Source organism: Cavia porcellus, unplaced genomic scaffold (assembly GCF_034190915.1).
Source record: "Cavia porcellus strain 051 isolate PalLab524CR breed Dunkin Hartley unplaced genomic scaffold, mCavPor4.1 scaffold_23, whole genome shotgun sequence".
NCBI classification, from domain to species: domain Eukaryota; kingdom Metazoa; phylum Chordata; class Mammalia; order Rodentia; family Caviidae; genus Cavia; species Cavia porcellus.
In genome coordinates this window covers 29,445,885-29,472,954 of record NW_026947506.1, presented here as the reverse complement: position 1 = coordinate 29,472,954, position 27,070 = coordinate 29,445,885, and the positions used below count along the sequence as shown (strand labels likewise).

At 37.1% G+C, this 27,070-nt stretch overlaps 1 protein-coding gene across 6 annotated transcripts in view; it reads right to left on the bottom strand.

The window, feature by feature from the left end:
• Positions 1–261: 261 nt before the first annotated feature.
• LOC100712828 (probable C-mannosyltransferase DPY19L2) overlaps positions 262–27,070 on the bottom strand; it is an 85,614-nt gene continuing 58,805 nt past the window's right edge. For 4 of the 6 annotated variants that reach the window (XM_063233973.1, XM_063233974.1, XM_063233977.1 and 1 more), the window contains 6 exons: positions 24,492–24,516; positions 22,890–23,009; positions 21,836–22,010; positions 19,117–19,216; positions 7,454–7,579; positions 262–704 (listed from right to left, as the gene is read on the bottom strand). In XM_063233973.1, coding sequence (XP_063090043.1) covers positions 527–704; positions 7,454–7,579; positions 19,117–19,216; positions 21,836–22,010; positions 22,890–23,009; positions 24,492–24,516 — 724 coding nt within the window. In that variant the 3' untranslated portion in view covers positions 262–526. The remainder of the gene's footprint in view (positions 705–7,453; positions 7,580–19,116; positions 19,217–21,835; positions 22,011–22,889; positions 23,010–24,491; positions 24,517–27,070) is intronic. The other 2 variants (XM_063233975.1, XM_063233976.1) reach the window with 2 other exon arrangements.

Genomic DNA, 27,070 nt, shown 5'->3' with positions numbered 1-27,070 from the left:
AAAGACAGTTGCTTCATTCAAAATTTAACATCTGGTAATTTCATTTGAAAAATCTAAGTGGAAGTTCCTTTCTTATTATGTTTAAGCACCAAATCTGGTTGTATGCTGTAACAATTTTCATTGTACCTGCATGTTAAGAGAAAACCCCCTAGATTCTAGAGGTTAGTATCTGTTGAACTTAGGCTGAGAACTAATCAGGAGAAAATACTTAACTGGTTGGGTAAGTAAATTTCTAGAGACTCAAAACATTATAAAACAAGCTGTTTTAAAAAATACTTTAATTCAAAGTGATTTTCAAGAACTTATTAGAAATTATAAAAGATCTTTCCTGAGCACTAGTAAAACAACCCATGTGATTAGCTTAATAAGACTGACATTCAATGGAGAACAATTAATTTGTTGGTTGTGATCAGAAAAACTAAGCATACTTAGTGTTTCATTATTTTAAACATCTCCTATTAAAGCTTGTGATTATAATGAATGTTGTATGTATACTTGATGCTTTCTTTGCACCACCTTCTTTGAATCACAAGACTTTGATATAGTCTACTTCCCGATTAACCTTCAAAACTCTATACATGGCATTATAAAACATGGTGGTGAAGTATGGCCTTTCGTCCTGGAGCAGGCTGCTGCACAGGGAGGGGCTGGCTGCATTAGAAGGATCTTCCAAGTCCCAGATTTCCAGCATACTGCAACCTGGCCTGAGAAGAAATGATGTAAAAATATCCATATGAAAAATCCATGAGCAAAGAGAATGCAACAAATCATCAAGATTATATATCATGATCAAGTAAGGTTTATCCCAGGGATGAAGGGATGGTTCAACACACACAAATCAAGAAATATAATACTCTATATTAACAGAGCCAAAGGCAAAAATCACGCGATCATCTCAACGGACACAGAAAAAGCAACTGACAAAGTCCAACACCCATTCATGACAAAAAGCCTTCAGAAAACTGAATAGATGACCTTTATTTCAATCTCATAAAAAGTCATATATGACAAACAAACCATTATACTAAATGGACAAAGACTAAAAGCTTTTACTCTAAGGAACAAGACAAGGCTATTCATTATCACCACTCTTATTCAAAATAGTTCTGAAAACATTAGAGACAGTAGTTAGACAACAAAAAGAAATAAGAACAGAAAAGGAAGAAGGTATTGTTATTTGTGGATGATATGATACTCTATGTAGAAAAATTCAGAAACTCCACCAAAAGACTCGTAATTTTATAACCAAATTTAGTAGTGTAGCAAGATACACTCAAAAAATCAATAGCACTCCTGTACACAAAAACCAAATTCACTGAGAGTTTGGTATAAATTAGGGAAGCTACACCCTTCACAATAGCATCCAAAAAGTGAAATACTTAGGAATAAATATAACAAAGGAAGTAAAAGATATATACACTGAAAATTACACTACTGTATTAAAAGGAGATTGAAGAGTATATCAGAAAATGGAAGATAACCCTTGCTTATAGATAGGAAGAACCAATGAAAATGGCCATATTCCCAAAATTGTTATACAGATTTAATGCAATCCAATTAAAATCCTATTAGTATGCCTAACAGAACTACAGAAATATTCTTAAAACTTCATTTGGAAATAGAAGAAACCTAGAATAGCAAAAGCAATTCTGTGCAACAAAAGCAAGGCAGGGGGCATCACAATCTCTAATTTTAAATTTACTACAAAGCTACTGTGATACAATCAGTATGATACTAGGAAAAAAAAGAGACCTGAGGATCAGTGAAACAGATTAAAAGATGCAGAAACAACTGTAAACACACTCAGCCACCTTATCTTTGACAAGGGGGCCAAATATCTTCACTGGAAGAAAGATAGCCTCTTTAACAAATGGTCCTGGAAAAACTGGCTTTCTGCACATGTCCAAGACTAAAACTAGAGCCATGTCTACCACCATGCACTAAAGTCTAAATGGATCAAAGATTTAAATATTGAAACAGAAACACTAAATCTACTGGAAGAGAAGGTAGGTGGAAATCTTGAAGACATAGGTGGAGGCAGAGACTTTGTGCTCAAAACCCAGATCACACAGGAAATACTACAAAGAATCAACTGGTATCTCATCTTATTAAAAAGCTTTTTAACAACCAAAGAAATCAGCAACAAAGTGAAAAGATAACCCACAGAGTGCCAGAAACTTTTAGCCAGTTGTCCATCAGACAAATGATATTTAGAACACATACAGAACTGAAAAAAATCACATTCCCTCAACTCAAAGACTCAATTAAAAAATGGGCATCTGAGATGAATACATACTTCTCAGATGAAATACAAATGGCAAATAAATATATAAAAAAGTGGTCATTTGAGGGATGCAAATTAAAACAACACTGAGATTCCATCTCACTCCAAAAAGAATGGCTATCATCAAGAAATCAACAACAAATGCTGGAGGGGGTGTGGGGAAAAAGGAACCCTTCCCCAGTGTTGATGGGAGTGTAGACTGGTGTAACACTGTGGAAATAAGTATGAAGATTCTTCAAAAAACTAGGATTAACAAACAAACAAACAAACAAACTAGGATTAGAAGTCCCATTTAACCAACTATTCCCCTTCCAGGTATATTCCTGGAAGAATTAAAAGCATTCTATCAAGTGATACATGTGCATCCATGTTTAGAGCAGCCCAATTTGTAATAGCTAAATCTAGGAAACAACCCAAATGCTCATCAACTGAGGAATGGATTAAAAAATGTTTTTATATAATGGAGTGCTACTCAGCCATAAAGCAGCATAAACTTAAAATCATACTCAGAAGTGAAAGAAATCAGACTTGCATTAATAAATATAATATTGTCTCCCTGGTATGAGAAACTGAAAGAGTAAATGAGTTCCAAAATGTACAACAGATATTGTGAAATGGGAAGAGATTGTTCAAAAGAAAGAGGAACTAGGGAATGGGAGAAGGAAGGAAGGGAAAAGGAAAAAGATACAAGTTAGTTATACTACTAGTACTCTTAAGTCACTGAAAAGAAAGGTTTGGGCTAACATCATTTGGAGAATTTTTAATGCCCATATCTTATACTCTAAGTAAGTACTTTGAAGATAACAATATGTGATGTATTAATTATTGTTATTTTCCTATTATTGTTTTGAAATTGCTTTTCATAAAATGAAAAAAGAAAAATGCCCTCATATTTGGAATAACTGCATAAACCAGAAAGTATCTCTGAGACTTTCAGACTAACTTATTCAACAAATTGAAGATTTTAAAGTATCATCTCAAAAAAATATAGGTTCAACATTTAGATATTTAGGTTGCTTCCAACTTTCTTCTATTGCAGAAATGAGCTGTTGCAAAGATTTGTGTACAGTTGTTAGTATGGATGCATGATTTATTTTTGTTGTCCTTATGCACTTTTTCTGAGCTCTTTCATTTGTTTATCCTGACTCCAGAAGCACCACCGTCTTGACTACTGAAGCTGTATAATAAGTTTTCATATCAGATAATGTAAGCCATACAAGCTTGTTTGTATATTTCAAAGTTGATATGGCTATTGCAAATCCTTTGTACTTTGTACATGAGTTGGAGAACTGGCTTTTCAAGTTTTATACCTGCTTGGATTATTTACTGCAATTGAATTGAATCTGTAGATCAATTTGTAGAAACTGGCAACCTAATAAAATTCACTATTTTAGCCCATGACCATGATACATCTCATTTATTTAGTTTTTTTTTTTCAGTGGTGCTTTGTCATTAAAGTCTCTAAACATTTAGGGAAATTTCCGCATATATTTTCGTTATTTATTTCTACTTTACTTTCATCATCAACACAGGATATACTCTGTATGGTGTGAATCGTTTAAAAGGTATTGAGACCTTTACGCCTAGATGTGGTGTTTCTTTGTAAATAGTCTATTTATACTTGAAAAGAATACCTACAGTATGTTCTTGAGTGTTGTGCTCTATAGATATCAATGAATTCGTATTTGTTGACAGTATCATTCAAGTCCTCTGCAAACTTGTTACATTTCTTGTTAAATTTTATTCTGCATATTCCTGAGAGGGTTGCTAAAATTTCTGACTGTATCATGAGTTTGTCTATTTTTCCTTTACAAGTCTATCAGCTTTTGCTTGATTTAAAAACTATGTTATCTGGTGCATCAGTGTTTAGAGTTGCCACGTTCTTGATGAAAACAGATCCGTCTTCTCTGTAAAATGATTGTTCTGAACCTGGATAATATTCTTTGCACCCACATGTACTTTATCTTGTAGTATTACAGACAGCCCAGCTCTCTCTTGACTAGCAGTAGCAACCTGTGTCCTTTTTCCATTTGTTAACTTTTAACCTATTCATTTATTTTAAGCACATTTCTTGAAGGTAGTATATTGCATTGTTTTATTTTATTATGCAGTATATCATTTCCTAATTTTTATTAGTGACATTTTGTCTTGTATTAGTTTCCTATTGCTGTGACAAATCACCACAAAGTTCACAACTTAAAGCAAAATGTATTTATTCTCTTTCATTTCTGCAAGGAAGAAGTCCAAAACCAAGACGCTGGCAGGGCTCCGGCCATTCTGCAGGCTCCAGGGGAATCTGTTTCCTTGCCTTTTCCACATTCTGCTTTCATAGTCACATCACCTTCATCTCTGACTCTATTATTGTCTCTGTTATAAGGACCCTGTACTTATTATTCCTAACTGGATAACTGAGGCAATCTTCACATCTCAAGAGCACTCATTCAGTTGCAGGTTCTAGGTGTTCAGACATGAACATCTCGGAGGGGCCATGTTTTAGCACAAAAGACCATTTTCATGTAATGTGGTTATTGATGTTATTAGGTATAGGTATACTTGTCTCATTTGATCTTTATTCAGCCTTTCCATCTTTTCTGCCTTTTGGATTAAGCATATTTTATGATTCCATGTTAATCTTTATTGTTGCTTTACTAGATACAATTTATTATTTTGTCATTTCACTGATCGCTTAGGGTTTATAGCATATATAGATATATATAATTTTTCTACCTATCACAGTTTCAATTTACAATGGGCTTCAGAAATGCAACCTCATTTTAGGTTGAGGAGCATCTGCATTGTTCATATACTGCGTTTTGTCTTTTTACATTCCATCACATCTATAAAATACTCTATTTAACACTTTACTATAAAATAGGTTTATGTTAGAGGATTTAACCAACTGTGGGCTAATGTAATGCACTGAACATGGTTAACGTAGTCTAGGCTAACCTATCATGGATGGTAGTTCAGGTGTATCAAATGCAATTTTGGCTCACATTAACCAACTGTCTTACATTAACCAATTGGCTCACATTAACCAATCGTAAGATTGGTTAACCAGGATGTTACTCTAGGTTAAGAAGCATCTGTATGTATTTAATAAAAACCTCACAGTCATATACTTCTGTCTCCCCCAGAGACATGCTATTGTTGTAGTTCACTTTAATTAAGTATGTTGTAAAGTCCACAGTACACTCTTATTTTTCCTTTAATGAGATGACTCTCTATTCCAAGATCTACACAGGGAAAACCCCTTCAAATGCTGGTGCATGTGGTTCCATTTGCAGCACTATTCACGTCTTCGTATTTATCTATGTTTCTGTGTCACTTTCCTTCCTTGTGAAAGATTCTAGTTGGTATCTCTTTATAGTACAGGTCTGATAGTGATACATTCTTTCAGCACTAATATGTGCAATTAATGTTCACGTATTCACCATTTGAAGTTCATACACATACACACAGAGAGAAATTGCCATCTGGTATCATTTCTTACTAAGGTACAGGACAATGATGGTGAACTTTTTAGCGCCTTCAATGATAACAGTTGGCTGTGGCACTCGTGCCATAGGCTCACCACCCTTGCTATAGGACTTCCAGTCTATTTACAGTCTAGATCTGTTGGGGAGAAACTACATTTGATTGATCTGAAAGTCTTTACTGACCTTCATTTTAAAAAGATAGTTTTGCTAAATACAAAATTCTTTTTTTTTTTTTGGTATTAGGGATCAAACTCACAACTGTGTGCTTGCAAGGCAGGTACTTATGCCGCTGAGCTAAATCCCCAGCCCCTTAATGCAAAATTCTTGATTTGTTTTTAGTACTCTGAATTATTATTCCAATGTCTGTTGACTTCTATTAATGATGACGAATCAGATGTTTAACATACTACTTTTCCCTTCTTGTTATTTTAAAGATTCTTCTCTTTGTTTTCACTAGTCTGACTGCCATGCACCTTAATCTAGATTCTTTGAGTTTATCCTAGTTGGAATTTTTGAGCTTATGGATAAGCTAAGTTAACGGTTTTTACCAGTCTTAAAAAGTTTTTGATCATTTTTTCACGTATCTTTTTTCTGCCACTTTTTCTTTTTATTCCTTCTGGTATTAAGACTTTCCATGAGTTGAACAGTAAATAATCTTACACAGGTCTGTGCTATTTTTTTCAGTAGTTTTAATCCTTCATTATTTGGATTGATTTCTTCTTGATTTCTCTTGAAATTCATTTTTTTGCTCTTGTTTAAATCTGTTGCTGAATACATTTAAATATTTTTCATTTCAATTATTTCAGCTCTAGAATTCCCATGAGAGGAGGATGCTTTTATTTTTCTGTTGGGATTTCCTATCTCTTCACTCACTATTACCATGTTTTCCTTAATTCTTTGGGGACATTTTTCTTAATTCTTTGAATATATTCATCACAATCTTTGGTTACTAACTCCAACATCTGGGATTACTTGAAGCAGTTTATATTCACTTTTAATTTTGAAAGTATGGATATGTCTGGAAGTTTTGAATGAAAGCTTTTCAGTTTTTTGTTTATATGTCTGGTAGCTGAGATTGAAAGCTGGTCACTGTAACCAATACACTGTAGCAACTGGAATCTCTTTGATTCTGAAGGTCAGTTTGTCTTGTTCTAGGAGAAAACAGCCTCGCCTGGGACTGTCACATGAGCAGCAACCGACATCTCTGTTAAGGAGTCTAAACAAATGTCTCAAACAATCCATTAACCATCTTCATTTTAAAAAGATTTTTAGAAGTGTAAAGTTAAAAAATTTTATATTTTAACTAGTGACATTTTTCTTAGTCATTCTGCATTATGTTAATTGTTATAATACTCAGTATAGTAGGAGGTTAATATTTTATTGTAAATTCAACTACATTTCAGCAACTGTCAAAAAATTTGAAAAATTATGAAAAAATAATTAAAAAAATATTTTAAATAGAAATTCAAGACACTAAAAATATTTTAAAAACAATATTCTACTTAAATGATGGCATAATCCTACTTCTCTAGGTGAACTGATTTTAAATAAAATACCAGGGTAATATTATAATAAAATTTATTTAAGATAGAAAGTCTTGATGAATCAAAGAATCAGGACTACTTTTATAAAGTGAAAGACTTGTTACTTTAAAATATGGCAAATCACATAGCACAGTGTGAATACTCACTTGGTTTTCACAAAACACCACGCTTCTTCTAAAATATAATAGTTCACATGTAATTCCAGCAACTTGTCTCTCACTTCTTTTGCAGATTTTCGACTATATACAGAATAGACTATTTTTGTTCGGGCCCTTTAAAATGAAACAGCAATAAATATAAGAATTTTAAATAAATAAACGATAATGGACTAAAAAGAACTTGCCAGAAACTTGAAATTATAACTCTCACTGGATGGAGTACTGATACATATGAAAATAATATAGATAACTTTTTAAAAAACACCTCTTATTTTAAAGAGAATGAAACAAAAGAGAACAAAGCAAATCAGAACAGAACAATGCAAGGAACACAGCACTTCACAATAAGACAACCGTACATCAATAGTAGCTACCATAATGTCTTTTTTCTTCAAAATAGTTGAGCATAGCTTCACATACAATAATATCAAACATAACAAAATAGTATAAAACCATTCAAAAGTATGAAGGCATTATAGGACTTCAAAACCAAATAACAGGAAATGAACAATGGCTGCTATAATATCTCATTTTCCTCAAAAAATTGTCTATACCCTCACACATAATAGAATCAAATAAACTACAACAGGATAGAACCAATCAAAACAGAAGAACAAATGCATGATAGGACTTCAAATCATGATAGTAAATCAGCAATGGTTACCATAATGTCTTGTTTTCTTCAAAATAGCTATTCATACATAAAATCAAACAAAACAAAATAAAACCAATTAAACAAATGAATGAAAGCATTATAAGACTTCAAAGCAATAGGAAACCATGATTACCATAATATATCCCATTATATTCAAAATGGCTGCCCTACCATCTGACAGCATAAAATCTAATGAAACAAGATAGAACAAAGCCAAACCTAACAAAATTGTGAAAACAATGCAAGAGTTTAAGACAAGACAGTAAGAAATTAACACGAGTTTCCACCTTTTCCTCCCAGGTGTTCCCTCCCCTTTGCTCTTAGATTAACTTTTTGCCTTTGGATCCCATTAACCCTTTCTGTTTCTTATGCTAGGGTTCATGTGTATGAGTTCAAACTGTTTTGCCCATAAACATGATCTCCAGTTGTGTCCATTTACCTACAGGAGACTTTAGATTATTCTATTTTATAGCTGGGTAGCTTTCCCCTGCATGAAAATACCGTATCTTTCTTATCCATTCCGCAGTTGATGGACAAGTTATTATTTTTTTTCTGATCTCCTGTCACATGGAGCAATTGTTTTATCTCCTTTGATTTTCAGTCTATAAATTTCCTTTCCAGTTAAATGTGTTTCTCATATACAGTATATCAATGAATTTTTGTTTCTTGATCCACTCTCCCTGTGTTTCTTTTTATTGCTGACCTGAGGCTATCTACATTAATGGTTACAATCACCATACATTGGTTTGTCTCTGCTCGGCTATTCTCCTGTTATTGGTCCTCCATTTTTCCCCTTCATTCAGTTGCCTGTCTTGTTGGATGATCCTCTTCTGCTGCTGTTCCTGGAATCATGGTCATCTTTATCTCTCTATAGAATATCCTTTAGCACTCTCTGTAGGGTTGGTTTGTTGGTCATGAAGTTCTTCAGTTGTTCTTTATTATGGAAGTATCTTATTTTCCCATCAATTTTGAAAGATAGTTTTGCAGGGTAGATCAATCTGGGTTGGAAGTTTTTTTCTTTCAGGGTTTGAAACACTTCACTTCAAACTCTTCTTGACTTGATGGTTTGTGTTGATGAGTCTGCTGTGATTCTGGTTGGTTTTCTCTTATAGGTGATGTATCTCTTTAATAGCTTTTACTATTCTGTTCTTGTGCTAAATTTCTGGGATCTCAATTATTATATGCCTAAGTGTAGATTTTCTTGGTTATGACTAGTTGGAGTCCTACATACTTCACTTATCTGTATGCCAAATCCTTCCCCCATGTTCGGGAAGTTTTTTTTTTATTACTTCTGTGAATATTCTTTTCATCCATTTATGTTGACACCTGCTTCTTCACTGACACCTATCACTCTTAAATTACGCTTCTTTGTGTCATTTTGCAGTCATTGAGTTGTTATTTCCTGATTCTGTGTTATTTTTAAGAGATCTTTCTTTTCACAATCACTAGCTGCAATCCTATCTTCAAGATCTGAAAGTCTATCTTCAGTTTTTTTCAAGCAGTTTTGCCAGATTTTGATTGAAATTTTAATTTTCTGCATCTCTCTTTGAATCTGTTTCATGCATTGTAATTCTCTTTCTATGTTCATTCAAGGTTTCCATCATTTTCCTGTTCTTCTTTTTTGTCTGTCTGTAGACCTGCTGAACAGTTCTTTCAGTATGTTTGTGATTTCTTCTTTTACCTGAGACATTATTTCTGATTTGACTGCTTTTACAGTCTTATAAAGTTGTCTCCTTACTTTAATCTCCTCTCAGAGATTTCAGGTGTGTAACTTCCATGACTGTATCTCCCAGACATATTCTGTGTGGGCTAGAAGTCTGAGTTTGCCTTTTACTCCTTCATCTTGACATTGTCCTCCCAACAAGCTGGTTGTGGGGCCCCAGACACCTTCCAAATTGGCTGCCCCTAAGCAGTGTTGGGGGATGGGAAAGGCACCTGGGTTCCTCTAACTCCAGATTTATAGGGAGGTAGCAGGGCGTGGAGCAGGCTTCTCCAGAGCTGTGCAGCTACACTGGGGCTTCCCTGATGATCAGGGGTGCATGGAGGTGGGGCTGCTTCTCTCAGCCTGTGTGTCTACAGTGGGACTCCTGGGATGGAGGCAGGCACACAGGGGTGTGATTGTCTGATTCTGCTAGTGGGTGATGGCTGCCCAAGGGAACCAAGGACCTCCAGTGTTGGTCAACAGATGCACAGGGCTTACCTGGCTGCTCCTGCTGGCTGCTTGCAGGAAGGAGCCTTCTGGTGGAAGCTCCCTGAGGTAAAGGCAGATCTTCTGGTTCTTTCTGCCCACACTGGCTGCCTGCGCGACGTGGCCTTCTGCTGGCAGCACAGAGGTGAATCTGTTGGTCTCTCTTCATCTGTGCTGGGCACATAGAGGAAAGGGCCTTCCAGTGGCAATGCCAGTAGGCAAAAGTGGATCTGCTGGCTCTCTCTGCCCATGCTGGGCACGCAGAGGAAAGGGTCTTCTGGTGATGGCACCCTGCAGTCAGAGGCAGATCTGTCTGGCTCTGTCTGCCTGTGCTCAGCCAGCGGAGGGAGGCTTCTGGTGGTGGCACCCAGCAGGCAGAGGTGGATTTGCTGGCTCTCTCTTCCTGTGCTGGGTGTATGGAGGAAAGGGCCTTCTGGTGGTGGCACCCAGCAGGCACAGGTGGATCTACTGGCTCTCTCCACACAGATAACTTCTGAAACAGTTCACTCCACATTCCTGTTTAGATTTGGAATCTATTACATTTAAGAGCAGATTAAATTACACATATTCTGCTTGTTCTGTATAGCATTGTCTAGAGTCACAGCGAGCAGCTAGTAAGAGCTCTAAATATAAACTGTGCTTCACATAATCCACAAACATCAATCTGCACACGAAATATATCCCGATGGAAACTGTATGCAGGGAAAGACAGATTTCAGGTTTCGGACTGCCGGTGGGCAGAGGAGGGGCTGGGCGGATCTGAGGGGCCTGCATCGGCCTCGCCGTGTGTCTGGAGGACTGTGGATAACTCAGCAAGCAGGGAGGGATCGCAGGTTCCTGAGGCACCGAGGCCTGTGGTGAGTGCTCAGCACACTCTGCCCAAATCTCAGACTGTTCCGGACTCTCCAGGCTTCCGGGTGCAGTGAAGTGGAGAAATGGGTTTGAGGCCTCTACATTCCCCTCCCCATCCTGGTTGCACTTGGAGAACTGCTGAGCTTCCGACAGGTGGGCGGGCCCACACTATCCCCGGAGCCCAGCCTGTTTCGGACTGCCGCACCTATCCATCAGTGTGCAGAGGAGGGGCTGGGCGGATCTGGGGTGCCTGCATCGGCCTCCCTGTGTGTCTGGAGGACTGTGGATATCTCGGCCCAGACTGTTTGGGTCCCTCCAGGCTTCCAGGTGCAGTGAAGTGGAGAGGTGGGTTTGAGGGCTCTACATCCACCTCCCCATCCCGGTTGCACTTGGAGAACTGCTGAGCTTCCGACAGGTGGGCGGGCCCACACTATCCCAGGAGCCCAGCCTGTTTCGGACTGCTGCGCCTAGCCATCAGTGTGCAGAGGAGGGGCTGGGCGGATGTGAGGTGCCTGCATCGGCCTCCCTGTGTGTCTGGAGGACTGTGGATATCTCGGCCCGGACTGTTTGGGTCCCTCCAGGCTTCCAGGTGCAGTGAAGTGGAGAGTTGAGTTTGAGGCATCTACATCTGCTTCCACATCCCGGCTGCAATTGGAGAGCTGTGGAACTTCCAAGGGGCAGGTGGGCGCACAGTGTCCCTGAGGCCCAGCTTGTCTGGAACTGCGGAGTTCTGAGCAGGCAGAGGAGGGCCATTGGTTCTGCAGGCCCAAAGGCTTGGGGTAGCGTGGTGCCAGAGTCTCAGTAGCTGCAAACATAGAAGGGGATTTTCAATAGATCCTGAGGAAGCTTTCAAATAACACTTGAAACACAGAAATATAGGAAAATGACAAAATGAAAGACCAAATTACAACCTCACACCTCCAGCCCATCTCAAGAAACCCTAGGAGCAATGTATATAGAAGAAAATATATGCCATTCACCTCAAATATCGGACACAATAGCTACTGAAATTGACAACCAACTCCAGGAAGCTTTAAAGAAATTCAAACTTGAAATAATCTCCCAGATAAAAGAAGAAATGATAAAAGAAATGAAAGAGATTCTGAATATATCTAAAGAAAACACAGATAAAAAATTAGAGGAACTAAACAAAAAGATAGAATCCCTAGACGAGCAATATAAGAAACAAACAATACATAATGCAGATGCACAGAGATATACAGGAAATAAAAAACTCCACTGAAAGTTGTAAAAACCGCCTTAATGAAAGTGAAGATAGAATTTCAGACCTTGAAGACAGGATTGCAGCTAGTGAACAGGAAAGGAAAGATCTTTTAAAAATAACAAGGAATCAGGAAACAACAATTCAACAACTGCAAGACGATGCAAAGAAGAATAACATAAGAATGATAGGGATTAATGAAAAAGAAGGAGACAACATAAAGGATGTCAAGAGGATATTTAGAGAAGTAATAGCTGAAAATTTCCCAAGCATGAGATCAGAAACAGACATCAGGATCAGTGAAGCATATAGAACTCCAAATAGTCATAACCAAAATAAAACTATACCCAGACATATAATAATCACCATCCCAGAAATCCAACACAAGAATAGATTATTAAAAGCTGTCAGAGAGAAAAGACAGATCACTTATAAAGGAAAACCTATCAGAATCACAGCGGACTTCTCAGCACAAACAATAAAGTCAAGAAGAGCATGCAGTGAAGTATTCCAGATCCTAAAACAAAATGATTTCCAACCTAGACTGATGTATCCTGCAAAACTATCATTCAAAATTGATGGTGCAATACGATACTTCCATGACAAAGAACAGCTGAAGAATTTCATGAACACCAAACCAACCCCGCAAAAAATATTGAAAGACAGTTTAGATACACAAAGGAAAAAACCACTAAGCAAAGCAAATAATTAAACAGAACAGAAAGATAAAGATGCAACAGCAGAGAGATAACATTCCAACAAAAAACCAGCATTTAACAGTAATAACCATAAATGTAAATGGTCTCAATGCACCAATCAAAAGAAAGACTAGCAGAATGGATCAAGAAACAAAATCCAATCATATGCTGTTTACAGGAAACCCATCTAATCCAGAAGGATACTCACACACTGAAAGTCAAAGGATGGAAAACAATACTTCATGCAGCAGGAATCCAAAAAAAGGCAGGAGTAGCCATTCTGTTTCCAGACAATGTGAACTTTAAACCAACAATGACCATAAAGGACAAAGAAGGTCACTACATACTCCTAAGGGGAAAACTCCAAGAGGAAGAGATAACTATCTTAAATATATACGCACCAAACTCCAGAGCACGCAGTTATATAAAACAACTATTAACAGAAATGAAAAGTAAAATTATCAGTAACACAATTGTAACAGGAGACCTTAATATGCCATTGACACCAAGGGACAGATCAACCAGACAGAAAATGAGCAAAGAAATAACAGAACTGAATCACACCTGCGAACAAATGGATTTGATAGACATATACAGAATGTTCCATCCAACAACAGAAGAATACACATTCTTCTCAGCAGTACATGGATCATTCTCTAAAATAGACCATATATTAGCTCACAGAACATATTTAAACAAATGCAAAAGAGTTGAAATCATCCCTTGCATGTTATCGGATCATAGCGCTCTGAAATTAGAAATTAATGATAAAAGATACTGCAAAAATCCCGCAAACACATGGAAACTGAATAACACATTCTTGAGTAATCAGTGGGTCACAGAAGAAATTAAAGAAGAAATTAAACAATACCTAAAAGAAAATGAAAATGCAGATACAACTTACTGGATCTGTGGGATGCAATGAAAGCCGTCCTGAGAGGAAAATTTATTGCACTGAGTTCCCACATCAGGAAAACAGAACGAATACAAATAAATAACTTGATGCTATACCTCAAACAGCTAGAAAAAGAAAAGTCAACCCCAAAGCCAAAAGAAGAGAGGAAATTATAAAAATCAGAGCAGAAATCAATGCAATAGAGACTAAGAAAACCATCCAAAGAATCAATGAATCAAAGAGTTGGTTCTTTGAAAGAATAAATAAAATTGATAAGCCCCTAGCCAACCTTATTAAAAAAAGGGAAGAAAAAGCTCAAATTCATGCAATAAGAAATGAAAAAGGTGAAATCACTACAGACCCAATAGAAATACAGAAGATCATCAACACCTATTTCGAAAACTTCTACTCTCAAAAGTTTGATAACACAGAAGAAATACAGATTCTTAGAAACATATGAAGTACCAAAGCTAGATCAAGAGGATGTAAAACTGTTGAATAACCCAATCTCTGTTAATGAAATTGAAAATGTAATTAAGTCCTTACCCACCAAGAAGAGCCCAGGCCCAGATGGATTCACTGCAGAATTCTACAAGAAATACAAAGAAGACCTAATGCTGACACTCCTCAAACTATTCAATGAAATTGAAAGGGAAGCAATCCTTCCTAAGTCATTCCTGGAAGCAAATATTACTTTAGTATCAAAACCTGAGAAAGACCCAACTAAAAAAGAGAACTATAGACCGATCTCCCTAATGAACACAGATACAAAAATCCTCAATAAAATATTGGCAAATAGGATGCAGCAAATCATCAAGAAGATTATACACCATGACCAAGTGGGATTCATCCCAGGAATGCAAGGATGGTTCAACATATGCAAATCAATAAATGTAATCCACCATATCAATAAAGCCAAAAATAAGAATCACATGATCATTTCTATAGATGCAGAAAAAGCCTTCGATAAGGTCCAACATTTATTCATGATAAGAACTTTACAGAAAATTGGAATAGATGGTCTTTACCTCAATATAATAAAGGCCATTTATGACAAACCAACGGCCAGCATCATACTAAATGGCCAAAAATTGAAAGCCTTTACTTTAAAATCAGGCACAAGACAAGGATGTCCTTTATCACCACTCTTATTTAATATAGTACTGGAAGTACTAGCCAGAGCAATTAGGCAAGAAAGAGAAATAAAAGGGGTAAAGATAGGAAAAGAAGAAGTTAAATTATCATTGTTTGCAGATGACATGATACTCTACATAGAAGACCCCCTAAACTCCATTGAAAGACTCTTAGATACAATAAATAAATTCAGTAATGTGGCTGGATACAAAATCAATACTCAGAAATCAATAGCATTCCTATACACGAACAACAAAATCACAGAGAGGGAAATAAGAGAAACTGCACTCTTCACATTAGCAAGCAAAAAAATGAAATATTTAGGAATTACTCTTACAAAAGAAGTGAAAGACTTATACAGTGAAAATTATAATACACTGAAAAAGGAAATTGAGGATGATCTCAGAAAATAGAAAGACATCCCTTGCTCATGGATAGGAAGAACAAACATTGTGAAGATGGCCATTCTCCCAAAACTGTTGTACAGATTCAATGCAATCCCAATAGAAATACCGTCAACATACCTTATAGATCTAGAGAAATCACTCCTAAATTTCATCTGGAACCAGAAGAGACCTAGAATAGCAAAGGCAATTCTAAGCAGCAAAGACAAAGCAGGAGGCATCACAATACCTGACTTGAAGTTATACTACAAAGCAACAGTAGTAAAATCAACATGGTATTGGAATCAAAACAGAGGTGAAGATCAATGGAATAGATTAGAAGATACAACCACAACTAGAAACACACTCAACCACCTTATCTTTGATAAAGGAGCCAAGCAGGTTCACTGGAAGAACGACAGTCTCTTTAATAAATGGTGCTGGAAAAACTGGCTCTCCATTTGCCGAAAACTAAAGCTAGACCCATGTCTATCCCCATGTACTAAATTAAAATCTAAATGGGTCAAAGATCTGAATATTAAAACAGAAACACTAAATCTATTGGAAGACAAATTGGGTAGAAACCTTGAAGACATAGGAGTAGGTAGAGAATTCATGAACAGGACTCAAACCGCACAGGAAATACTTCCCAGAATCAATAACTGGGACCACTTCTTATTAAAAAGTTTCTGCATGTCAAAAGAAATCTCCAGCATAGTGAAAAGAAAACCCACAAACTGGGAAAAGATTGTAGTGAACTCTCTCTCAGACAAGGGACTCTTGTCTAAAACATATAAAGAATTAAAAAAACTCAGACCCCCAAAATTCATAGATCCAATCCAAAAATGGGCATCTGAGATGAATACGCACTTCTCAGATGAAGAAATGCAAATGGCAAATAAATACATGAAAAATTGTTCATCATCATTGGTCATTAGAGAAATGCAAATTAAAACCACACTGAGATACCATCTCACTCCTGAAAGAATGGCCAGGATCAAGAAAACCAACAACAACAAACGCTGGAGAGGCTGTGGGGAAAAAGGAACTCTCCTGCACTGTTGGTGGGAGTGTAGACTGGTGCAGCCTTTGTGGAGGTCAGTCTGGAGATTTCTCAAAAACCTGGGATTGGAAGTACCATTTATTCCAGCTATTCCATTTCTAGGCATACTCCCAGAAGAACTGAAAGCATCATACCATAGTGATATATGTGCACCTATGTTTATAGCAGCACAGTTTGTAATCGCCAGATCTTGGAAACAACCCAAGTGTCCATCAACTGAGGAATGGATAAAAAAGTTGTGGTATTTCTATACAATGGAGTATTATTCAGCTATAAAGAAGGATCACGTTGAGATATTTATCAATAAATGGGTGCAGCTTGAGACCATACTCATAAGTGAAATAAATCAATCTCGCATGTGTGAATACCGAATAGTTTCCCTAATGTAAGTAATGATTCAAATATATAAAAATATGTGGTAATCATGATTCCCCATTATGTGGACTTGAAGCCTTATAAAGTTTTCACTTATTAATTGGAAAGGCTTTATTCTGGGCTTCTTGATATGGAAATATTTGAAGCTATAGTATATGAAGTTTTATTCCAATATTTCAAGGAAAAAGACAGACACTATGGTAACTACTATTAAGTCGTGTTATTTGGTGGTGAAGCACTAGGTTGCTGAAACAGTCATGCTTTGACCTGTATTGTTATATTGTTATGTCCTCTTTTATCTCAATCTCGCCCTTATTCATTAAAAAAATTATTCAGTTTTTTTATGGTTTTTTTTAATTAAGGGGAAAAATTTTAAAAATTAGCAGGATATATAATAGTAACTTTTTTTGATTTCCTATTAACTTGTTTTGAAGTCCTGTAATACTCCCACTATCTTGTTTTGACTGACTAGACTCTGTTCCATTCTGTATGATAGTATCAAGTTTGAGGGTATAGGCAACTACTTTGAAGGCAATAAGATTCACTAAGATGCCCATTCTGGTTTGACTATTGTCTCCTTTGGAAGTCGTGTAATGTTTACAATGCTTAAGTTTTATTGGTCTTGTTCTCCACTGTTTTGTTCAACTTTATAATATCTAATGAGATAGACAATTCTTTTTAAGGAAACAAGAGACATTGTTGATAACCATTGTTGATAACCTTGTACTCTGTTTTACATCATGTGCTATGTCTATCCTTGGTTTTGACTGACAGCTTTTTTTTGCCATATTTGACTTTATTCTCCCCCCCCGCAAAAAGTAATAAGAACTAAGGAGTAATAAAACCTAAAATGTGTGGATTTTGTTGTAAAAAAGAGAGGGAAAAAAAGAGTTCTAAAGGATACAACAGCAAGTGTATTTAGGGGTGTTAAATAGCTGACCACATTAATGTTTTTGATTGGATCATTGAACACAACTGTTTGCAGTCTCACTGTTTGAATGTCCACTTTGTATGCTTTGATACTGTGATTTGAGCAACTATCTCTAAGATGATAATATGTAATCTATTAACTGGTGATTTCTTACTGTCTTTTTTTTTTTTTGTAGTTCTGTATTACGTGTACCCTTACACCACTTTTTGTTCTGTTTTTCTCTTTTTCCTTTTAAATAAAATTTAAAAAAAAAGACAGATTTCAGTAGATAATTTCACTGATAGAAATTCAGAAAAATAGGTGAGCTGAAATTGAATATAGCAAATAGAATATGTACACTGTGGGCATTGAGAATGTTGAAGCAGGTACACAAAGCACCTCACAGCACTGGGGATGTGGCTCAGTGGGAAATGCTTGCTTACCATGTACCAGGCACTGGATTCAATCCCCAGAAGTACAAAGAAAAATTAAATAAATATATACATAAAAAAGCACCTGACAGACTCACAGGTGGTCACTAAACTATGGTACAGGAAATGGATGATGTGGCCTTAAGCTGGAATTCTTATGAAATCCGGAACAAATTACCATTTGTGTGTTAAGTGTTACTTAATATTTGGAGCACATGGGACCACAATGAGACATAGAACTTTAGAAATTTATCTTGAACAACAGCCCAAGAGAGGAAAAGATTACCTTAAGAACAGAATGATCAAAATGATTTTTAAAAACTAGTCATGTAAGATAAAAAAAAAACTTTTAGCCCTCTGTATAAACTAGTTTTCATATTCATGTAGTAAAATACCCTAAATTTTCATCAAAGCATGAAATATGGCAAATTTCATGAACTTCTTCTACTGTTGGCAAAAAAAGTCATTGGCCATCATTAAGATCTAGACTGTTTCTTAAATCAGGCAGAGGGACTTGTGGAGTTTACAGAAGAGGCTTTGAGTCAGGTGGCTCCAGCCCCTTCTCGCTTCTACTTATGAATATTCCTAGAACACATTCTTTCGCTCTCTCCCGCCATATATATGATGCATTTTTCATTAAGAAAAAGTAGGATTTGCTTTTTTCACTTTTCTGAGATTCATTAGGATTTCTTCAGAGGAAACAGGTACATACAGTCACTCCTGGATGGTTACTATATATGTTTTAAAGCCTCCAAAACAAACAAAGATGAAAGAGAGAGAGAGAGAGAGAGAGAGAGAGAGAGAAAACATCCCCTTTTCCTAAGAACCAGCCAGTGGTTGCCAACCTCAGGTCTGCATCCTCGTAGTGCGGGTGGTTCACAATGGGGCGCAGCGTGGACAGCTTGACGCTTGCCATTATTGGCATGGCACCTGCGAAAACAGCATCTGAAAAACATGAAAACCAAATGTTCAATTTATCCATAGTCCTAGAATACAAATTAAGAGAGATGAAGAATATTTAAATCATAACCATGGGGACGTTGGGTGAGTGTCAGAGGTAGAGCCCTTGTCTTGCATATATAAGGTCCTATGTTTGCTCCCTGAAGCCGTAGATGTAGATATAGATAGGTAGATAGATAGATAGATAGACAGATAGATCAACACCACTGACATCATTCTTTTTATTCACTCAGTTGTAGAGGTCCACCTGGATGACTCTTTTTGAATAAAGACCAATAACCTCTGCTTTGGCTAAATCTAACCTTATCTCCACACACTGTTATGTAGAGAGCTGGCTAAGCTATCTCCTCTTCCCTTTAGTTGCTCTAAGCAATGTGAATAGTGCTACCTAAGGTACTGATGCACAATCTTTGAAGTAAGGCAACTGTTGTTCCACCCACTCCAGTGGAACCCACCCCAGTGGAACATCCCTTAAATATGACTGAACCCAGAGAGATGCAGAGCCACTGCTCCAGGGCTGTCAATTGGGTTGGAGCCTTGAGATAAGAGACTATGACTTCCCAGGGCAGAAAAAGTTTGAACATCAGAGCTGAGGCACCATTGTCTAAAACAGTAAATGCTATTTCAATTGTGTTATGCAGATTGGTCTTTCTGTATAGCCTTCTCTCTGCATATGGCAGAGGTGCTTTCTGGCCTAGCCCAGCTCACAGTACTCATATAATTCCTGACATTCTCACAGTCACTCATCCTCTAGCCACTCCCTTCTTCATGAATTAATAAAATTCAGGTTAGGCCCTGGGTGGAAGCCTTTGTTTCAATGAACCTTCATACTGGTTGGTCTTAGGACCCCTTGGCCATCCATAATGATATTAGTATTGGAGCTTGGGATTTAACTCAGCAGCTTAAGTGCTTGCCTGGCAAGTGTGAGGTTGTGAATTTGATCCTCAGTATATACATACATATATATCTTTATTCTCACCAAGGGTTGCACTGGAAGTGGTAGATTGAAATTATCTCACTAGAATTCCATGTAACTTCCATAGGATTACAAATATAAATCTCCCTGTTATGGTCTGAGTCTGAATGTCCCCCAAAGCCTCTTATAGTAATGCGGCAGGCTTCTAGAGTTTGTGAATGACTCATGGTCCAATGCTGGGATCATCAGTGTGAGTGCTACACCCTAGTAGGTGTGGCCTACATACAATAAAAGGGACAGAAAGAGTCTTTTGTCTGTGCTCTTCCCCTTTTGCTCTTGTTGCTTGTGCTATTTTCCACAGCCATGAACTGTTGCCCTCTGCTTGTGCCACTCTGCCTTGGAGCTGGCTGGTTATAGACTGAAACCTCCACAAACTGTGAGTGAAATAGATCTTTCCTTTGAGTATTGGGTATTTTGTCTCAGCAATGAGAGAAAAGTAACCAAGAAGTAACTAAGACATTCCTGAAACACGATGAGGACAATAAAGGGACCATTATACTCAGTATTTACTCATTGTTTGGCATCTTAATAGCTAACTTTTGTTACACTGACACCAGGAACTAAGCTCAATATTTTCATAAGGCTTAAATGATTCCACTTGCACACCTCTTTGAAGGGAGCTACACTTCCCTTGCTGTGTAGGTGAAGAAACAGCAAAGTGAAGTGAGTCACCAAGACTGCACAGATAAGGGTGCACAGCTCAGTCTCTTGGCCCCTTGATGCCAGCCTCCTATTGTGTCAGCAACACACAGGAGTAGAGAGAAGAGATGTTTCATAGCTTGTGAGGGTAAAGCATTTCCAGTGCTAGGAAATGAGAGACTGCGATGCAAGGCAAGTCTCATGGTGCATTTTCTTCAAACGACCCTGTGTGTTGTGAAGAATATGGTCTTGTGGCTGTACCCCAGGAGAACATTGTGATCTCCCTTCAGATGGTCTGAAAGTACTCATCACTGTGTTCTCTTATTTGCTGTCTGAGTCTAGATCGCTTACATGTCTAATTTTACCAGTTTATTACTTATTAGTGGTACTTTTTGAGTGGTATGCATGCATTTGGTCATAACTAAGAACATATCAAAATATACCACCTGCCTTTAGTTCCAATTTTGTCAGCTGGAAGACCAAAAGACAACATGCTTATTTCCTGGTACTTCTGTATAATAAATGTCCATATAATTAGGAAGGTTAAGATCATTTTTAATCAGCACAATAAAACAAGTACTAAAAACAAGCATTTTATTCAGATCTAGTGAAATGCTGAATGTTTACTTTCTAGGGTAAGTAAGAATTCTCAACTTTGAAGGAAAACATAAAATACAGTACTTATGAGATACTGGTAACATAGTCACAACAGACTACTAGGCCTAGCCTAGGAAAGATCCTCAATCAAATTTGAAGCACAGCTTGTACTTAACGTATACTGCTTCTACACAAAGTCAAGAAACAGTCAAGAAATTGTAAGTTAACTCCTATAAGTCAAGGACCACCTACACACACCCGTGCGTGCACATACACACAGAATGCTCACTACAGAACGATGTGTGTGTGTGTGTGTGTGTGTGTGTGTGTGCATGCATATGTGGTGAGGTGAGAAAAAAAGTGGGGATACACATAACTAAACAGCTGCATACCTGGTCTCGTATTGTGCTTGATCCACTGAAGAAGTTCTTCCTGAGGCAAATTAATAAATTCTCCTTTTATTTTCCACTGATTTTGGAGATTTATACAACCTTGTACTGACATTACTGTTAAAATGCCAAAGATAACATTCTCGAAACGAACCTTGTAAAAAAGCCAGCCAAAGAGCTGAATAGAAAAAAAAAATCTTTCATTAAAAATTTTATACAGAGTGCTTTAAGGCCAAAAATAAATTCTCATCTTATTACTCAAGCCAATGCATATTACCCTTTGCTCTCTACAAATACATACATATAATTCTCATCCTCTTTTGCTTAAGAACAATGAATATGTTTGAATTACTGGGCCCAGGTGAAATGGTGCTTTTTCTCCTCTCAAAATAATTATGGCAGAAATATCTAATCCTAGCACCAATTTACAATTAGGAGTCAAGATTAGTATCACAATTTTGAAATATCCTAGAACCAATCCTTTAACATGTGGATGCCTTTAATGAACATCTTGATTAACTAGGAAAAAATCTATTAGCATTGATATGTATATTTCCTCTCTGGAAAATAGGCATGTGATATTTTCAGACACACTCATAATCAAAACTTAGGTGCTTATCAAGATAACACCACTCTAGCTAATTTATTTAGCTACTTTGTACATTCGATACAGTAAGAGAATCACAGAATAGACAGCTTGCCTTAGGATTCTCTGAGCCAAGAGCAATTCCTCAGCATCTGTTTAGTACTGCACAAATACCACAAGGTGGCTCTGAAAGTTTGGAGATTGCGTTTGTGGATAGGACACCCATAGAGGGGAAAGTGTCTCTTTACTTGTCATAGAAACACTGGCTACCCTCTAGGAATTCTTTAAAAGCCATCTGACATCATGTTACATATTCAATAGTGAGTCATGAACTGTCATTTTAAACAATTTAGGTTAGCTAACTTAAAAACACTCAGTACTCTAACGTTTGCATTACTCAGCAAAGCCCCGGCAACCATACTGTATTTGCTAAGTTATCACAGTGCAGCTGTACAACAATGGACACCTTACCTGTCGAGAGCAGATCAAGGAAGCCATAACACACATGTGCGGGGTCAAAAACAGCTTCAGCCTCAAAATCAAAATGGCAAGGGCTGCAAATGCTAACAACTGCAATGTGTGAAAAACTAGCTATAAAAATACAAGACAAAATGACACTTTCACTTCATGTGTTTCACAATGAAAAAGTATGTATGTGAAAATTATTAGCTTTCAATTATTCAAATTATTTCAAAATTATTAGTTTTAGGGTAAAGATCTAAAATATTACTATGCCTGTTAACATTTATTTACTCAACAAAGATCCACTGAACATCCATATCAGATAAAACTCTGAACAACTTTGCTCCTGTGAGGCTGAGACAGCACGTTTAGAAAGGACTGTCAACAAGTGGACACAGTAAATAAATGAACTCGTTATAGCCCAGTACAGATGGTGAGAGCATGGTCAAGAGCCTGGGACAGGGGAAAGAGCCGAGGGCAGGACAAAGAGCCCAGGATTTCAGGACGTGCTCTGGGCCACAGGCAGGGGGCTGTAGTGTAGGACGACAGTCTCCATGGACTGCACTGAAAAGGTGACATCTGGGCAAGGATTTGTGCAATGTGAGAAGTAAGCCTCGGGACAGAAATAGGGAAGGACCACTGTCTCACAAATGGTCACTCAGTCGATGACAGGAGTGACAGCAGCGTAGGAACATGATCATTTTAAAAGGAGTAGGACATACATATAAATACTTATACTAATAAGCAGGGTGCACTACTTTGTTCTGGGTGATAATTCTACTGAGCAAGGTTTCAAAGGAAACTTCTCTAGCAAACATTCATGAAATGTTAACTCAACTAAGCAAAAGGGACAACAAATAAGCAAAAATAACTAACGAAACAAAAAGTAGATGGCAACTAAATATTTATGTTCTAAATCACTAATACTCAAATTAAATGTTAAAGATAATGAGGTATTCACATTCATAAGGTTAGGATTAATACTGCATGTTAAGAGAGACAAAATAAGCACTAACAAAATACATTGGTGCATTGCTATATTTCAAAATATTTATCAGGGCCTGGGAAACAGCCAACTCCCTTGATTTAAACTGCCATTCTAGAAACTCATCTAAGACAATAATCAAAACATAGAGATTCACTACAAAGATGATCACTGAAGTGTATATTTAATAGCAAAAAAAGGAAACAGCCTAAGTGACTAATAAACAGGAACAAGAAATAAATTGCTACATTTCCACAAATACACAGCCAATAAAAATTATATATGGCCTGGAGAAGTTCCAGGATATAAAACTGCATATATGCAGAGTACTTATTCTGTAAAAAAAACCAAAACCAATGTGAAAACATCTGCATACACACACGCACACAGGCAGGCGCACGGTATTATAGAGGAGGATGAGTTATTTCCGAACAGCAATTGTTCTGTATTTTGCAAACTGGCTTCCAAATCCCTACTGTTCAAATGCGAGAGCAGACTGCAGAGCAGGCTCAGCAGAAATGCATTACCAGTGCCCAGCAGCCCAAGCAAGGCAGCACCCTCGTAAGTGATCTCTGAACTAGAATTTAACAGGAGCCTCCCGGAGAGGAAAATGAGGAAACCTTTACCTCACCATGTTCAAGGAGCTGTTTTCTGGAATAAAACAAAAATATTATCTATTTACTGAATGCTCATCACAGTATGATTATGTAAGAGAGTTTCATTTATTCTTACATTTTGATACCTGATTTTCTGTAAAGGAGTTAGCATAAATAAAGATTAGGTAAAACCACTAAAATTTTCATTCATTTAAAGGCATAATTTACAGTCATCCTATTTAAAGTATATCAAGTTGGGCATGATGGTGCACGCCTGTAATCCCAGTACTAGGGAGGCAGAGGCAGGAGGACTGCTGCAAGTTTGAGGCCAGCCTGGGCTACACAGTGAGTTCAAGGCCAGCCTGAAACACACAGTGAGACTGAGAAAAAAAATGAGTAGCCTAGTAAGTGCAAGGTCCTGAGTTCAATACCCAGTACCAAAAAAATAAAATAAAATAATACAGTTAGTCAAAAAATATTCTGTGGTTAAGATAGAATGATTTTTACTGAATTCCAGAGGTGATTGTACCTCTGGAAGGATAAATGAATAGATCTTTTATTACATATACAAGAGATATACAATAAATATAACACTGTAGATGAATACTGCTGCTGTAATTTTGATTTTTCATAATTATAAACCATTTGAATATCCTTCAACATAAATCATTGTGCATCTTGGAATATTTCATTAGGACAATGCCCAACAAGAAAAATTATCGGGTAAACATATTTATTTATTTATTTTTAGTTCCAGAAAAGTGATCCCGATTTACGAAGTACGTATACCACTGTGTGGCGAATGCAGTAGAAATAAGATATCATTGTTGTATAATTACCATGTGCTAACTGATTGCGCCACTGGAGCTCTAAGATATCATTGTTATCCTCATAGAGCTTATGTTAGATTCACAAAAGAGGTAAGAGACTACACATTTTGTCCTTCTGCTGGGTATTTTAGCAAAGTTTTTACAGGGTACAAAAGTCTTCTAATATGAATTTGTGGTAGGTGAGTATTATTGTTTGTGTCTAGATGTCCCCTCAAAGCTCACACAGTCATAGTGTTTTTTCTTCAGAGGTGGCTGAATCCAGAGTGTGTGACTGATTTGCAGGCCAATGCTGGGATTGAGGGTGCTGGGATTAAGGGTGGGTGATTGCTACATCCATCCACTGATTGGATTGGCACCATCCTAATCCTGGCAGATAGGACACATACAATACAAGGACAGAAAGAGCCCCCCCGCCACTCTGTCTCTTTCTCATTGCTTTGCTGTCTTCCACCACCATGAACTACTGCCTCTCTGGCATGTGCCACCCTGCATTGGAGTCAGCCAGCTGATTATGGGCTGAAAACTGTACAACCTGTGAGCTAAATAAACCTTCAACTCTAGGATGTTAAGTATTTTGTCTCAACATTGAGAAAAGCAACTAAAACAGGGAGAGAAATAAGTCACATGCAGAAGAAATTCAATGGCACAAAGACCTGCAGATTTAAGTAAGAGCGGTGAGGGGAAAGTCTCCCAGGACAGCAGTAGCATTACCACACTACCCTGGCTCTGTGGTAGCTCTTTGCCTACTGATGCAGCCAAGCCAGGGAGGTTGCCTCACTGCTCCAGAAAGCTTCCAGTCACAGCAGAACTCTGCAGTGAGCAGCTACATTCACAGAAGCAGCCCAGGAGGGAAGTAACTATTATAACTGCCAAGGATGTCCCCTACCGTGAATACTGATGGAAATAAATATAACAACTGATTCCAGATGTGCAAAAGCAATATGAAAATGGCAAGAAAGTTAAACACCAGGCTGAAGAAACAAAAAATGCTAAGCTTTCAGGGAACAGGATTAAAGGAAGAAATAAAGAACGTTAAATGAAAATTCCAATTATCTTCAGTGAAGTTTAAGAGGATATCACATTCATATAATTAGAAAAGCTTGCAGAAATTCTGGGAAAATATAACTAATTTGAAATCTCAAAATAGAGTTTTAACCTTATTTGTTTTTAAAACAAAATTACACAGGTGAAATTTGTAAATTAAAACCCAGCCATGGGATTCTAAGAACATAGCAGAGAAAGAGATAATAAAAGCAATAATACAAGTCATAGAAGAAAGGCTGAAGTAAAAGAATATGAGACCAAAATTCGCCAAAGCTGAAGAATGATTTAAATGTTCAAATCAAAATGTCCTATGAGGAGTAAAGATAATACCACCTATCAATACCCTCTCCTCTGCCATGATGTGCTGCCTTACACAGAAGTCCACACTCAATCCTGGAATTTGAACAAAACTGAGTTAAGTAAACATTTTCGCTTTTTAAAGTGGGTTGCCTCTGGTATTTCACTGGAGTAAGAAGTACCTTTGAAGAAATTACATGCTTTCCCCAAGCTGAGGTTTCCTCATCTGTAAACAACAGAATGATAACAGACTCTTTTCTCTCAGGGTGGTATAAGGATTTATTGAGTTAATACAGAGAACAAACTTAATGGATCTCCAAACACACAGTAAATAATAACCATTTTATGGCAGATGTTAATTATTGGCACCAATATAAAGATACTAGTTAATAACTTAGATGAAACCAATGGTAAATTTGAAGTGGAATATGGATAACT